Source organism: Perognathus longimembris, chromosome 1, assembly GCF_023159225.1.
Source record: "Perognathus longimembris pacificus isolate PPM17 chromosome 1, ASM2315922v1, whole genome shotgun sequence".
NCBI classification, from domain to species: domain Eukaryota; kingdom Metazoa; phylum Chordata; class Mammalia; order Rodentia; family Heteromyidae; genus Perognathus; species Perognathus longimembris.
Window position 1 is genome coordinate 75,840,126 of NC_063161.1, and position 15,061 is coordinate 75,855,186.

Below are 15,061 nucleotides of genomic sequence, written 5' to 3' on the forward strand. Positions count from 1 at the left end.
GAACATGTAATTTCTAAAATGTAACATGCTAAAAACCAAACAAAAACCTTAATTATCATAGTCCTTTGGAACTGTTTATTATGCGTTTACTGTAGGCATGGTTAGCTATCCTGATGAGTTTATATCTCCTATTTCTATAGTATGTCCTTTGTTTCACCTTTCTTTTTTACAAAAAGTGTTATGCCAGAAACATGTCTTTTAATATTAACGATATTCAAATGAGTATATTTAGCATTCCTCCAATTGAAAGAACTCCCTGATAAAGCAGTCTGAATCCATGATGGAATATATATATATACATCCTATTTGTGCATTTTTCTCCCATAGCCTGGCGTCTAGTGAGACACATGGCCATGTTACAGTTGTGGTTTCTAACCTGTGAATTTTTAATGATTAATCTGACTAACACACAGGGCTTGGCAACACTCACCTGTGTGAATTCTCGGATATATAGATGTCCCCTGGTATTCAGGAGACAGACATGATTCCAGAACCCAGCCTTATATGAAATCATTACATAAACCACTGTAGCCTAGGTAATCCTCCCATGTACTGTAGTTATTGGGCAGTACTGGGGTTTGAATTCTGGGCCTCGTTCTTGCAAGACAAACAGTGAGCCATGCCTCCAGCATTTTCAGTTTTAGTTAAAATTTTAAACAAGGCTTTCATTTTTGCTTGAGTTGGCCTGGAAATCAATCCTGCACATTTCATGCACAGCTAGGATAGCAGATGTGTACTGCCACACCTGGCGTTTTTGTTGAGATGGGATATCCTACTGACTTACTGCTGGCCCTGAACCTCTATCTTCTCAGGCTCTAGTTCAGAGTATCTGGGATTCCAGGTATGTACCACTGCACTTGGCCCTTCCATGTACTTTTCAATGCTCTCTAGATTACTTACCTAATAAAATAAAATGCCGTGTAAATAGTTCTTATAGTGCATTTAGAGTATAATGACAAGAAACATTTGTAATGTTTGGTACAAATGTGAATTTTCCCCCAAGTACTTTTAGTGGGTTGAATCTGTGGATGTGAAGCCCATGGATCCAGAGAGCCATTCATATAGTAGCATCTGACTACGAGCAGGAGAGTCTAGTTTGTCACCCCAAACAGGTGTGGAGGTCTGACTTCAGAGAATCCTTTCCACCTCAGCTATGTCCACATTCCCTCTCCTGTGGATTCTCTGATGGCTATTGAAGGCTGACTTGTGGTAGAACTTTTTCCCACATTCCATGCATTCGTAGGGCTTCTCGCCCGAGTGGGTTCTGTAGTGCACAGTGAGGTAGGACATCCGTGAGAAGGCTTTCCCACATTCATTACATTCGAAGGGTTTCTCTCCTGAGTGGATGCGGTGGTGGATGGTGAGATAGGACATCTGAGAGAAGCACTTCCCACACTCGTAGCACTCGTAGGCTTTCTCTCCGGTATGTGTCCTCTGGTGTCTGTTAAGGGCTGAGTTCTGGCAGAAGGTTTTTCCACACTCGCGGCACTCGTAGGGCTTCTCTCCTGAGTGGATTCTGTGGTGGATAGTGAGGTAGGACATCTGAGAGAAGAACTTGCCGCATATGTAGCACTCATAGGGCTTCTCTCCTCGGTGTATCCGGCGGTGTCTGCAGAGAGCTGAGTTCTGGTAGAAGGTTTTCCCACACTCACTGCACTCATACGGTTTCACTCCTGAGTGAGTCCTGTGATGGATGGTGAGGTACGACAACTGGGAGAATAACTTCCCACACTCGTTGCATTCGTATGGCTTCTCCCCTGTGTGCACTCTCTGGTGTCTCATGAGGGCCGAGTTCAGGTAGAAGGTTTTCCCACAGTCCGCGCACTCATAGGGCTTCTCTCCTGAGTGGGTTCTGTAGTGCACAGTGAGGTACGACAGCCGTGAGAAGAACTTCCCACATTCATTGCACTCGTAGGGCTTCTCCCCTGTATGTGTCCTCAGATGGGTTGTGAGAGTGGACTTGCGGCAGAAGCATTTACCACACTCGCTGCACTTGTAGAGTTTCACACCGGTGTGAATTTTCTGGTGGTCATTCAGGGCTGACTTCTGGGAGAAGGTCTTCCCGCAGTCGTGACACACATAAGGCCGCTCCCCCGAGTGTGTGCGCTGGTGCTGGGTAAGGTGTGTCTTCTGGCAGAAGGACTTGCCACAGTAGCTGCACTCATAGGGCTTCTCCCCCGAGTGCGTGCGCTGATGCTGGATGAGGTGCAGCTTCTGGTAGAAGTTCTTCCCGCACTCGCTGCACTCGTAGGGCTTTTCCCCCGTGTGAGTTCTCTGGTGGACAGTGAGGGTCCCCTTCTGGCAGAAGGATTTCCCACACTGATTACACTTGTAAGGTTTCTCCCCTGTGTGTGTCCTCTGGTGTATAATAAATTTTGACTTTTTACAAAAGGATTTCCCACATTCACGGCATTCATAGGGCTTCATTTCCACATGAGGTCTCTGATGGACACTGAGGTCTGACATCTGGAGAAAGGCCATTTCAGACTCATTCCAATTATAGGACTTTTCTTCCATGTGATTAACAAAAACTGGGTCCTTTGGGAAGGCTTTCTGGCAGTCAATGTATTCAAAGGGTTTCTCTAAAATACGAATTTTCTGGTAAATATTCTCTTCATTGAGTGTGTAAGTGTCTCCATTTTGATGACATGAGTCACTTCCAGGATGGGCTTTCTGAAGCTTCATGTGGAGGAGTGACTTCCCACATCCACTGCATTCACTGGGTTTCATCCTTGCGTAGCTTCCATCACTGCTAATGTATTCTGGAACACAGACCAAACTCTTTTCACACGTGTCACACTTAGAGGCTATTCTTCTTGGAGGAACAAGGTTCATCTCTACCCTAAAAGTTTTACCAGAAACACTGCTTTCCTCTTTCCCCAGGCTTTTGCTGCTCCAGAATACAGGTGGCCTTGAGCGTTCAGCTTCACCTTCTGGTGCTCTGTTCATCAGGTTGTCCTCTTGCCAGACCTCATCTAAAAAGAGGCAAAACGAACCAACTTTAGTACATCTCCCCACACAAGACATACTGAGGCTGGAACATAGCATTTCATTTCAAGGTAATTCCTGGACAGATGAACAGTTTCCAAGTGCCTTCCTCTTCTTTTTTTTTTGTTTTTTTCTAGTCCTGGGCCTTGAACTCAGGGCCTGAGCACTGTCCCTGGCTTCTTTTTGCTCAAGGCTAGCACTCTGCCACTTGAGCCACAGCACCACTTCCTATATTTGTGGTGCTGGGGTATCGAACCCAGGGCTTCATGTATACGAGGCAAGCACCCTTGCCACTAGGCCATATTCCCAGCCCCTCTTTTTTTTTTGTTGGTCATGGGGCTTAAACTCTGGGCCTAGGCACTGTCCCTGAGCTCTTTAGCTCAAGGCTAGCACTCTACCACTTCTATTTTTTCTGGTGGTTAACTGGAGATAAGAGTCTCATGGACTTTCCAGCCCAGGCTGGCTTTGAACTGTGAGATCCTCAGATCTCAGCCTTCTGAGTAGCTAGGATTAAAGGCATGAGCCACCAGTGCCCAGCTTCCTCTTATTCTTGTTTGGAATACAGACACACTCTAGTGAGGGAGATCTATGATGATGGTTACTCTTTGTTCTTTTGTTCACAACAGGGCATACAGGAAAATCTATAGAGCAGGGACTGACAGGCAAGGATTTGGATGGAAGAATGAGAGCGGTATGAGTGGATAGAATAACAGGAGCCCTGCTGCACAAGGATGGGAATAAGAGCATGCAGCAGGGCTCCACCTGGTGGTGGATGAGTGCCTTCCTTTCTTCACTTCACGTTGGGAGAGATGAATCAAACTTGAGGCCTTACCATCTACACTTAGAATTTTTGTGACAGCATTTTCACTACTCTATATTAAGCCACCCTATTTTGCCTTTTTCCCAGTTCACACACAACAGCCAAATACACTCATACTTAAATTTCCTCATTAAAAAAAAACTGTAAGTGGAAGGCCAGTGCCAGTGACTCTTATCTCAATCAGCAAAAAGCCAGAACTGGAGGCATTGTTCAAGTGGTAGAGTGCCAGCTATGAGCGAGAAAGCCAAGCAAGAGTATGAAGCCCTGAGTTCAAGTTCCAGGACTGGCACAAAACAAAAAACCCCAGCAAATTCTAAGTGGGATTCCCCCTCACTCTGTTTCACTTGGAAGGAGAGTTCTGGAACATCGATGTTCAACAGGAGTATAAAAGGGTCCACAGAAGGACTGGGAATATGGCCTAGTAGTGGAGTGCTTGCCTAGCATGCATGAAGCCCTGGGTTCGATTCCTCAGTACCACATAAACAGAAAAAGCTGTAAGTGGTGTTGTGGCTCAAGTGGTAGAGTGCTAGCCTTGAGGCTCTAGAGGTTCAGGGACAGAGACCAGGCCCTGAGCTCAAGCCACAGGATCAGAAAAAAAAAAAAAGGGTCCATAGAGTATGTTGCCTTCCTAAGTTGTCCTAGTAATGGTGTAATTGAAGCCTGGATTCATCTGACAAATTCCTCTTGTTCCTATTTGCACAATGTCACATGAGCTCTGGTGAGACTGCTCAGGCGAGCAGTGACGACTGGAGATGACAGCCCCACCTCAGGGCTGTTGTGAGATAATGGGAGGTGGCAAGATGACACAAAGCCCATGCTCTATTACTCAGCAATTACTTTTCCCATTTTCAATTTCCTGACAATTTTAAGTCACTTCCACCTTATGACCTCATCATTTAAAGTTGAAGACTCTGGGCAGTGGAAAGCAGGACAAACTGTATTATAAACACATAAACTCTATAAACACATATTTTTACAGGGAAAGAAGACATCTTTGGAAAGTCAGGTACCTACAGCCAGAAGGGTACTGTCTTCAATCACATTTAAAAGTTTGGGGCCATTAGAAAGTTCCTGAAATGCTCCCACAATCATCTCCTTGTTACCCACATTAACATACCTGGGCAGCTCTGAGGCAGGAATGTTCCTTCTACTATCCATGGCTCTTCTCCTTGCTCCAACTTAATGATAACATCCGGTTTGATAATGTGATACCCTGTTAAGAGACATGAAAGAGAACTTGAGCTGAGTCTCATGGCATCTGCACAGCAGAAGTGTCCCAGTGCTTTATAAAAACCAGAACCTTTCACAGGGAGGTCAAGACCAAAATGCCTCAAAGAGACCAAAGTTGTTTAAGGTTAAATCCTTAAAGTTAGAGAGGTCTCATGATGCATTTTAGCAGCTGAGAAAGCAAGCTGTCCTCACCCAGGGAGACAAGGTGGCTGTAATTCTCCAGCATCACATCCCTGTATGTTGTCTTCTCATCAGCATCCAGCTGCCGCCACTCCTCCTGGGTGAAGCCCACAGCCACATCATTGAAAGACACTGGTCCCTGCAATGATCACAGTTGGGTGACATTGAAAGACACATGGAGACAAGATCTTCCCAAGATCACAGGCATGCATAATAGATGTTTACATTCTCATGAATGTTCCAAACTTCAGTTTTTGTGTGATTATGGCCCCACTCTCACTTTCCTATGTCTCCAGAGCATCAGCCAGATCTGTCCAAAGAACATGGCAAATACAGGACTCCAGGGATAAGAGAGCCACAAGACACCAACTTCCCCCCCTCTCTACCACTGGTGTGGGCCCTCTGAGAAACAGTACTCAATTACAGATGGAGACTATGTTTTGGCCCTGGATGCCATCATACCAGCTTTCTCACTCTGAGAAACTAAAAATATGAAATGTTGGCTTTTCCAAAGTGAAAAGATTAAGTGATAATATGTTAATACTGGAAAATAAAAGAATCAACTTGGGAGAAAATGCTGCTTATCATAACATTTTGAAAGTATTTCTAAGCCACCTAGAAAAGCAACAAAACGATACTTTCAAGAGAAACAGGCGTGGATATGAACATGTACTTCACATAAGAAGGCTGTGTGCTGGCTGGGAATATGGCCTAGTGGCAAGAGTGCTTGCCTCGTATACATGAAGCCCTGGGTTTGATTCCCAAGTACCACATATATAGAAAATGGCCAGAAGTAGCACTGTGGCTCAAGTGGCAGAGTGCTAGCCTTGAGCAAAAGAAAGCCAGGGACAGTGCTCAGGCCTTGAGTCCAAGGCCCAGGACTGGCAAAAAAAAAAAAAAAAAAAAAAAAAAAAAGGCTGTGTGCTTCAAATACGTGACTGTGATGAATATAAAGAACATGAGACACTACACTGTAGTCTGGCTTTAAGAATGCCATAAGGATCATGCTATCTGTAGGTATTAATATGACAAAAATGCTTGATGCTTACTGCTGCTCCATTTCATCTAGCTATACCTTTTTATCTATTTCTACTTGCCAATTTAAAAGTTTGAATCCTTATCCTCCTTTTCAGTTATACTGTAAACTGTGACAGAGGAGAAACACATTAACAGAAAAACTCACCAGAGATGTATTCATTTTCTGCTGCTCTTGTACAAATCTGAAAACTATGGAAGCAGGGGCAGACCTGAAGAAGGGAAATTCAAGTATCGTTATTATTATTTGTCACCTGACAAACCAAGCAGGAATCTCTCAAGAACATACCCAGAAAGTTCCAAGATAGAAACCTTATGGGACAGTCACTTTAGGTGCTCAGGAGTGATCTGGAGCAGAATCCACCTGAATCTTTCTAACCCACACAGTTACCTAGGGAAAAGGGGGTACAATTCTCACTGTGAATGAAGATAGTCTACTACTGTTAAGTGTAAGAAAGGAATTCTTATACAACACTCCTGCATGTGCATGTGTGCGTCCCTATACTGGGGCATTTTCCCTCAAGACATGAGCCATCAGGCCTGGCTTCATTCATTTTCTAATTGTTTTACCTATTTAAGATCAGAAATTCCATTAGATGCTTGGGATAAAGAACAATCAGCCTGGTTGAGGCTCCATTAGTATAAGTCAAAGTGATGCTGTCCCAAAAGGGGATTGTATTAGGGAACTGTGAACTAATAATAGTTCCAGGAGTCCTTTAGCCACAACTACCCACCAACCCTTGACCTTGGTCAACTCACCCACCCGCTCCTGCATCAAATGCAGGAGATACAACAGACTTCTACTGCCCTGCACTGTGTGGTTCTACAACTAAGGGCAGAGCTGGGGGGAACCAGCAGACAGAACCGAGGCGCTGAGGGTCATCTGCAGACCCCTGGGGAACGTGTAAGAGGAGCCAAAGGAAGGGGAGACAGGGAGAGGAGGGACGAGTGGAACCTGGCCCGGTCAGACGCCCACAAAGCGTCTAGGTCCGCGCAGCCGCTCCGCCTTCACCCCACCTACCTTCTGGGGACCCGGGCCGTCCCCTCCCCGCAGCTGTGTGCTCGCCGGGAGTGGGCTGCGCACAGGCCCCGGGCACCCCGTCCCCCGGGATACGAATTCTCGCCCTTCCTGGGGCTCCCGAGGATTTGGGCCTGGGGAACGAGTTCGAGGAGGGAGTCCCTCCCGGGCTAGGCCTGCGCCCCTGAGAACTCACCAACCCGCAGCGACGCCGCGCCCGTCTGGGGCCCCGCAGCCTGCCGCCGCCCCCGCCACTGACAACCCGGCCCCTCCGGCCTCCGCTGCGAGCTCGGGGGTCGCTCTCGGGGCTCGAATCTCCGCCGGGCTGGCCGGCCTTTGTTCGTGCAGTCGCGCTCGCCTGGTGCCGGCACAGCCGCTCGGCCCTTGGCCCCGCAGGCTCAGCGACGCTCGCCCACCGGAGGCCCTGCAGGGCCGGGGAGTGAAGGCTGAGGTGACTGCTAACCCACAGGAAGTAAGGGTAGCGCGGCGGCAGCGGTACGCATGCGTGGACACGCACGCAGGGCAAAAGGCGCATGCGTAGCAGCACACCGGAAGTGGCGTCCTAGGGCTCTCTTTCGGAGCCAAGACAGGTACGAGAACTCCCTTTCCCAAAAATCTACGCGACACCAAGCTTGGGAACCGTCTTGCAAGTCTCTACCTCGTCCCCGCTGCACGGAGGCGCTATGCTGACTCCCGCAATCACGGTAGCACACGCCCGCATTCCCTGTAACGCCAGGCTTCCGACGGCATCCAGGCCCCCCATGTTCTCTTTCTTGCTTGAGACCCTGGCGCTAGAACCGAGGTTGTGACAGACCGAAGGGAAGGAAGGGGTGTGCCCTGCTCACTTAATTTACTAAAGTGCTACAAGTTTCACTCAGAAAACGAGGGTGCGGCAAATGTCCAGCGGAGTTTTCCAAGGAAGGAAAAGAAAGTAGAGGTGGCATCTTTTGTAGATCACACCACTAAATGCATTCAAACTATAAAAACAGAACCAGAAAGTAGATGCCCAAAGAAGAAAACAGATACCTGCGGTCTTACCTCTCAAAGGAGATCATGTTTAAGGTTGGGTAAAGATGCTGATTTCCAGAAACAGGACAATGGTTTATCTCCATTTGGGGCTGAAATAGCTACTGTCCACTTACTTAGTTTTAAAAGCTGGCAGGGGTAAATACTTTAAAAAAGCAAGACTTTTGCATGAATACAAGAAAACAAAAGTTACATCTCCAGAGAAGCACTGAGCCACACCGCAATGCCCAGCACAGGAGAGCCACAGAGGAGACTGCCAGGGTGAAGGAACCTCACATACAGGGTCGCAGGATAAAGGATGATGATTCCTAGGTGAAAGGACTTGGCACAGCTGGCTCTTCATGGCTGCTTGAGCTAGCTTATTACCTTTATCTAAAGGAAAAGCAAAACATGTCATGTTTCTGACAAACATAGTTATAGCTTAGACTGAGGGGCCTGGACTAAATTCACGAGAGACAAGGAGGTAGGGACATTACCTTCCTTGAAGTTTGTATTTCAGAGAAATGACTCTCAGGGCTTTCAAAAAATATTCCTGGTTAGTAATAATGGAAGGGAGGCTATATACTTTAAAAAAAGATTTAGTCATGTAATAAAGGGACAGAACAAGTATTACTGATCAGTTGAACCTGACTAGCCCTTCTTAGTAGGCAAGGAGAAGCTCTTTCAGAGCTGTCAGTCCTCAGCCCTTGAGTGCAGCACACCTAGCACCAGACTGACTGGCAGACCCAGAGGCTCACAGTTCCAAGTCCTTAGAGGGAAGGGCCTATTGTCCTAGGCTTTAGAAGCCAGTGACTTGTGGTTCTAGACACTTTGGGAGAGAGGGTGATTGCTCTAAGTTTTAACCACTAGTAGCTAGCATTTTGGCAGCTGCTCTACTCCCCAACTTTTAATAGCAGGGAGTGGCAGCAGCAGGCAGAACCTGCTAGTGTTCCAGATCCTGAGTGGGAAACCTTGGCTCCTATAGTGACTGGTGGTACAGCTACAGTGCCTAGGGTGTCAAGACTCTTGGCTCTTTAGTGTTGTAGTTCTTGGGACTAGGATGTTTGAGACCCTAGGCCCTTAAGGACTGGCAATTCCAAGGAAGTCTTAGTCTTTCAGTCACCAGGCCAAGCAAAAACATAGTGTCTTGTGCTTGTAATCAGGAAACCAACAAAGATCACGAATCACGGCCAGCCCAGGAAAACATTAGTGTAACCCTATTTCAAACCATCTAGAAACACAGGAGACTGTAGATAGGAGGATCTCAGTCCCCAGGCAGGTTCCAGGCAAACAGTGAAGGCCATCTGTCAAAAAAATCCAAGGAAAAAAAGGCTAGAGGTGTGCGGTTCAAGTTAGCCTAACAAACACAAGGCTCCACATTTAAACCTCAGAACCACACCAAAAAATAAGGAAGAAAGAGAGAGGATGGAAAGAGTAGGCAAGAAAAGACAAAGGTTAGAGGGCTAGGAGAAGCTCTTTTATTGGGCTTGTGTAATACCAGAATAGTACAGGAGGTTGTCTCCTAGGAGAACTCAGATAGGATGATGGACACAATATATTTAGCATTACTGTATACTCACTGGAATATAGAAATTATGAGTCAAGAATATTTTTTCCCCTGGGCCTTGAACTCAGTGTCTGGGTGCTGTTCTTGAGCTCTTTTTGCTCAAGGCTAGCGCTCTACCACTTTGAGCCACAGCTCTACTTCTGGTTTTCTGGTGGTTAATTGGAGATTAGAGTCTCACAGGCTTTTCTGACTAGGCCGGCTTTGAATTGTACTTCAGATCTCAGCCCCCTGAGTAGCTAGAATTACAGAGATGAGCCACCAGGGCCTAGCTACACTAGCTTTTACTCTTCCCAACATACTGTCCATTTTCCAAGCAAGTTAGTGAGTAATCTTTCTTAATCATAACTTGAAATGCATCTTGTGTTATAACTTTCCCTCATTTATAAGATATTAATTCACTGCCACCTATTTTTATGTTTCTTCTTCGTTTTTGGGCCTTCACCTTATATTTCAGGGTGAGTCTGTCTTAAGGATTGTAATTTTAAACTTGACAACCAGATACTCAAATCAATCAGAATAAAAAAAGATCAGAGACTGATTCATCTTTTGTGAGAACTTCAATTGTGCTTTATGTTTGCTGGGGGAAATATAGCTCTGTAAATAGTTCAACATATCTGCTTTTTCTTTTTTGTCATGCTGGGCTTTGAACTCAGAATCTTCTACTTGCTGAGCAAGCATTCTACCACTTTAGCCACACTGCCAATTCCTTTTTGTTTCAGTTTATTTTTTGGATAGGGTCTCATACTTTTGCTTCTGCCGCTCTTGGACTGTGATGGTCCTTCTGCCTCAGAACAGCTGGGACTACAGGTGTGACCACGATGGCTGTTTCAACCTATTCTTTTTTAAATTATTGAGATAGTTATGCTCACTAATACATGGCCCAAATTATATACACATTCCTACAATACAGGCTAATATTTGCTGTTCAACTTGTTCAGCTCTACAGTTGAAAAAAAAAGAAATTAACTTATGCACAATCTTACAGCACAGATGGAGAATGTGTAGGTTTTCTTCCAAGCCTGTAGGGGGCACTAACCTCTACATAAGTCTTGAATTCCTCATTGCTTGGGTTAAATGGCCATTCCTTCACAAGTAACTATGTGGATCACTGGTTTGGCCAGTTTCCCACTGGGTATCATGCCAACTGAGTCCAACTTCCTTAAAAGTAAGTACTCGTTCACCTAGCCATCCCACATCCTGGGGTCCCTCAGCCCATCAGCTGTAGGAACTGGCGGCACTATGTGGGCGGGGCGACTCTGTCCAACCCTCCCTGCCCATCAGCACATTCTGCCTCTGCATTCTCACCAATGGAGGAGAAATGACAATAAAGCGAAGGTGACCTTACCTCCATCTCCCAATGAAGGTTACCTGTGTGCCCCTCCACGTGGGGTAGAGGACAAGAGTCATGTGTGGATGGGTTGGAAGCCACCTGGGAAAGGCCCGTGAAGTAAGCATCAGACTGAGTTCCTGTCCCCTGGTTAGGTTATCATTCGAACTCCGCATTGACTATGCTCAGCCTGAAGCTGGACTCTGTACCCCATTTCTTTTTTTTTTTTTCAAATTTTTATTATCAAACTGATGTACAGAGAGGTTACAGTTTCATATGTTAGGCATTGGATACATTTCTTGTACTGTTTGTTACCTTGTCCCTCATACCCCCTACCTCCTCCCCCTTTCCCTTTCCCCCCATGAGGTGTTCAGTTCACTTACACCAAACAGTTTTGCAAGTATTGCTTTTGTAGTTGTTTGTCTTTTTTTACCCTGTGTCTCTCAATTTTTGTACCATTTCTTTCTGCCCTGTGCCCCGCCCCCAGATTCTTGCTTCCTTGGACACCCATCTCTGCCCTCTTCTTCTCAAGGATATACTTTCCCTTGACCCCAGGCACTCTTCTTGCTCCATGGCTTGGAGAATCCCCACCAGAGCCAGCCTCTGGCTCAGAACCTCAAATTCTGAGAGATGGTTATTCCCTATTATTTTCCCACTTTGTAAACTTATTTCAGGTGGACAGGAAATCCATGACTCCATTGTGGGCAGGAAGAGGGACAAGTCTATCTTTAGGACTCATTCTCTTTGCTCAAGGGTCTCATTAGAGACTAAGGGGGATCAGAAAGTAAAACTCTCTTCAAGGGTCAGAGATGATCACTCACCAGAGGTCAATGGGAAGCTCACAGGAGCAGACCCAACAAGATGTGAATGAAGATGGCTGTGGGATGGGTTATCACCCTCCAGGAACCCTAGTGCTGGTTTTGAGGGTTCCCACAGGCAAGGGCGCAAGGCTTTCTACCGTCCTGCCATGTCCTGTCTCCAGCTTGCTTTGCATCTCTCAAAAAGAATTTCATGTTTATATCCTTCAATAGCATTTTTCTTAAAAAAAAAAACAGCAACACAAAACCCTCATTCCATTCTTCAGAGACATTTCTGAATGTACATTAGTGAAGAAATTGTGTCAGTTGGGCCCTGGTCTAATTCCACAGCACAGCCTGGTACTCACAAAGCATCTTTGCTTCATGCTGCCACTCTTCCACAGTCACTTTAAATCAAATCAACAGGTGGTAGAAGTGATACTTTAAAAAAATATTTATTTAGGGGGCGGGGAATATGGCTTAGTGGTAGAGTGCTTGCCTCGTATACATGAAGCCCTGGCTTCGATTCCTCAGTACCACATATATAGAAAAAGCTGGGAGTAGCGCTGTGGCTCAAGTGGTAGAATGCTAGCCTTGAACAAAAAGAAGCCAGGGACAGTGCTCAGGCCCTGAGTTCAAGCCCCAGGACTGGCAAAAAAAACCCACAAAACAAAACAAAACAAAACAAAAAATTATTTTTCTTTTGTCAGTTGTGAGGCTTGAAGTCGGGACGTGGTGCTATCCTTGTGCCTTTCCATTCAAGGTTAGTATTTTACCACCTTATGCCACACTTCTGGCTCTGGTGGTTAAGAGTCTCATAGACTTTCCTGCCCTGTTGGCTTTGAACTATGATTCTGAGATCTCAGCCTCCTGAATAGCTAGGATTATAGGAGTGAGCCAGCAGCTCTTGGTTAGAATGATAGTATATATGAGCCAAAAACTGTGCTGAGCTGAGTGCCAGTGGCTCACCCTTGTAACCCTAGCTATTCAGGAGGCTGAGTTCTGAGGACTGTAGTTCAAAGCCAGCCTGGAGAGAAAAGTCAGCGAGACATTTATTTCTAAATAACCAGTGAAAGCCCAGAAATGGAGGTGAGATTCAAGTAGTAGTGTGCTAGTTTTGGGTGAAAATGTTAAGGAACAGTGGTCAGGGCCCTGAGTTCAAGCCCCAGTACTGGCACAAAAACAAAACAAATCTCACTGGTTGTTCCATTTTTAGATATGGTACCCACATATTTTATCATGGGCACTGCCTATTTTTTGTAGCATGTCTAGACACTAGCAAAGAGTAGAAAGAAATATGCAAACCAAGACTTGAGTTCTTGCCAAAGCAGTTCATGGACTCTCCTGGTACATTTTAATGAACAGAATTGTAATCTGATATAGTCACATATCACCTTGCCACTGGGCTAAGTCCTGAAGAATGTACCCTTTGGCCAGTCCATCACTGTGGGAAGATGAGAGAATGGACTTAATATAATCTAAGATGCTTCAATATCATCAAGATATTATGTTATGGGGGGCTGGGGATATGGCCTAGTGGCAAGAGTGCCTGCCTTGTATACATGAGGCCCTGGGTTCGATTCCCCAGCACCACATATACAGAAAAATGGCCAGAAGTGGCGCTGTGGCTTAAGTGGCAGAGTGCTAGCTTTGAGCAAAAAGAAGCCAGGGACAGTGCTCAGGCCCTGAGTCCAAGCCCCAGGACTGGCAAAAAAAAAAAAAAAGATATTATGTATGGTACCAGATTGTATATAGGGTGCATTATTAAATTGCCCAGAATGTCATTGTGTGTCACGTGTTTCTACTTGAAAGTCTGTCAAATAGGAGGAAGAATTTGTAAACTTCTATTTTGCCATGGAAGAACAGTACCAGCATTGAGGTATTAAAGCCTCATGAACACACCTCAGAATTCAAGATAAGCACAGCTTCCTGGCCATTGGGTTTCTTCCTAATTAGACTCTGCTTCTTAGTGCAGCAGCATCTGTGCAATCAGTGAAGGCCATTGAGAGGAATCTTGGTGTGGGCTGATTGAGAATGTGTAGCAGATTGAAAACAAAACAAAACAAAACAAAATGTTGGGCACAGCCTGAGTATTGGAACTTATTAGCAAGAAGCCTATGGATGAAATGCCAGGCTGAGCCCAAATGTAGGAACAACCTGAATCCTCAATGACACATACAGGGGTAAACTGAATTCCATCTGTCTAGACAATGAGCCATTCTTCTTCCAAAAGAAGGAATTTGGGATCTACCTTACAACAGTGGAGACCCTGGAAGAGCAAAAAAGGACCCAAATACTGCCTGATTCCACAGCATGTGAGCTGTATCAAGATGACTAAGAGCTTTCAGATTTATAGAGACAAAGAGTAGATTTGGTATCGCACGGGTACAAAAGTTCTGTTTGGGATGTCAAAAAGTTTCTGGTAGTGATGGTTGCACAGCAATGTGAATATGCTTGAGGCCACTGGACCATGCAGTTAAAAGTAGTTCATTCAAGTTAGCCACCTGTGGCTCTCACCTATAACCTAGCTACTTGGGAGGCTGAGAATGAGAGGATTACAGATCAAAACCAGACTAGGAGAAAAAAGCTTACAACACCCCTTTTCAACCAAAAGCTGAGCATAGCCTGTCATCCTAAGCTATGTGAGAGGCTGAAATTGGAAGGATCACGATTCCAGGCCACCCAGGAAGAAAAGTCTCACCCATTGCAATGGAAAGATGTTGAACATAATTGTGTGTCTCTGTCACCCCAGCTATGATGGAAAGCCTAACTAAATGGACAGTGTTCCAGGCATGTACCAAGGTGAGAAGTGAAACCCTATCTCAGTGGCTCATTCCTGTAATCCTAGCTGCAAAGGAGGCTGAGCTCTGAAGACCACTAGTTGAAGCCAGCGCTGGCAGGAAAATCCATGAGACTATTCTCTCCAGCTAACCAGCAAAAAGCTACAAATAGATCTGTAGCTCAAGGGTGCTCAAGGGTGAAAAAAAAATACTAAGGGACAGTGCTGAGGGCCTGAGTTCAAGCCCAGGACTAGCGTATAAAAAAAAAATGAGTTAAAAAGAGAGCTGGAGGTAAGGCTAAGCAGTACAACACT

At 45.6% G+C, this 15,061-nt stretch overlaps 2 protein-coding genes across 3 annotated transcripts in view; one reads left to right on the plus strand and one right to left on the minus strand.

Moving 5' to 3' along the window:
• LOC125351154 (zinc finger protein 316-like) overlaps positions 1-3,116 on the plus strand; it is a 37,187-nt gene extending 34,071 nt beyond the window's left edge. Inside the window, exon 12 of the mRNA XM_048345870.1 lies at positions 2,884-3,116. The gene's annotated coding sequence lies outside the window, so the exon portion shown is untranslated. The remainder of the gene's footprint in view (positions 1-2,883) is intronic.
• Znf12 (zinc finger protein 12) lies at positions 611-7,560 on the minus strand. Of its 2 annotated transcripts, XM_048329416.1 has the most exons (5): positions 7,468-7,560; positions 6,402-6,465; positions 5,231-5,357; positions 4,926-5,021; positions 611-2,975 (listed from the first exon to the last, which is right to left on the minus strand). In XM_048329416.1, exons 2-5 carry the CDS (start codon positions 6,414-6,416, stop codon positions 1,129-1,131), a joined length of 2,085 nt encoding a protein of 694 aa, XP_048185373.1. In that variant the 5' UTR covers positions 6,417-6,465; positions 7,468-7,560; the 3' UTR covers positions 611-1,128. The 2 variants fall into 2 exon arrangements, with proteins under 2 accessions (XP_048185373.1, XP_048185384.1); XM_048329427.1 differs by lacking the exons at positions 6,402-6,465; positions 7,468-7,560 and adding an exon at positions 5,703-5,713 and having other exon boundaries at positions 5,231-5,502.
• Positions 7,561-15,061: the final 7,501 nt, after the last annotated feature.

Bases quoted from the DNA above. Each gene is read 5' to 3' on its own strand.
- Znf12 (XM_048329416.1), bottom strand. The intron at 5,022-5,230 runs GTGAGGACAGCT...GTCTCTTAACAG, and splicing joins CAGCCACCTTGTCTCCCTGG to GGTATCACATTATCAAACCG. The intron at 2,976-4,925 runs GTATGTTAATGT...GCCTCTTTTTAG, and splicing joins CCTGCCTCAGAGCTGCCCAG to ATGAGGTCTGGCAAGAGGAC.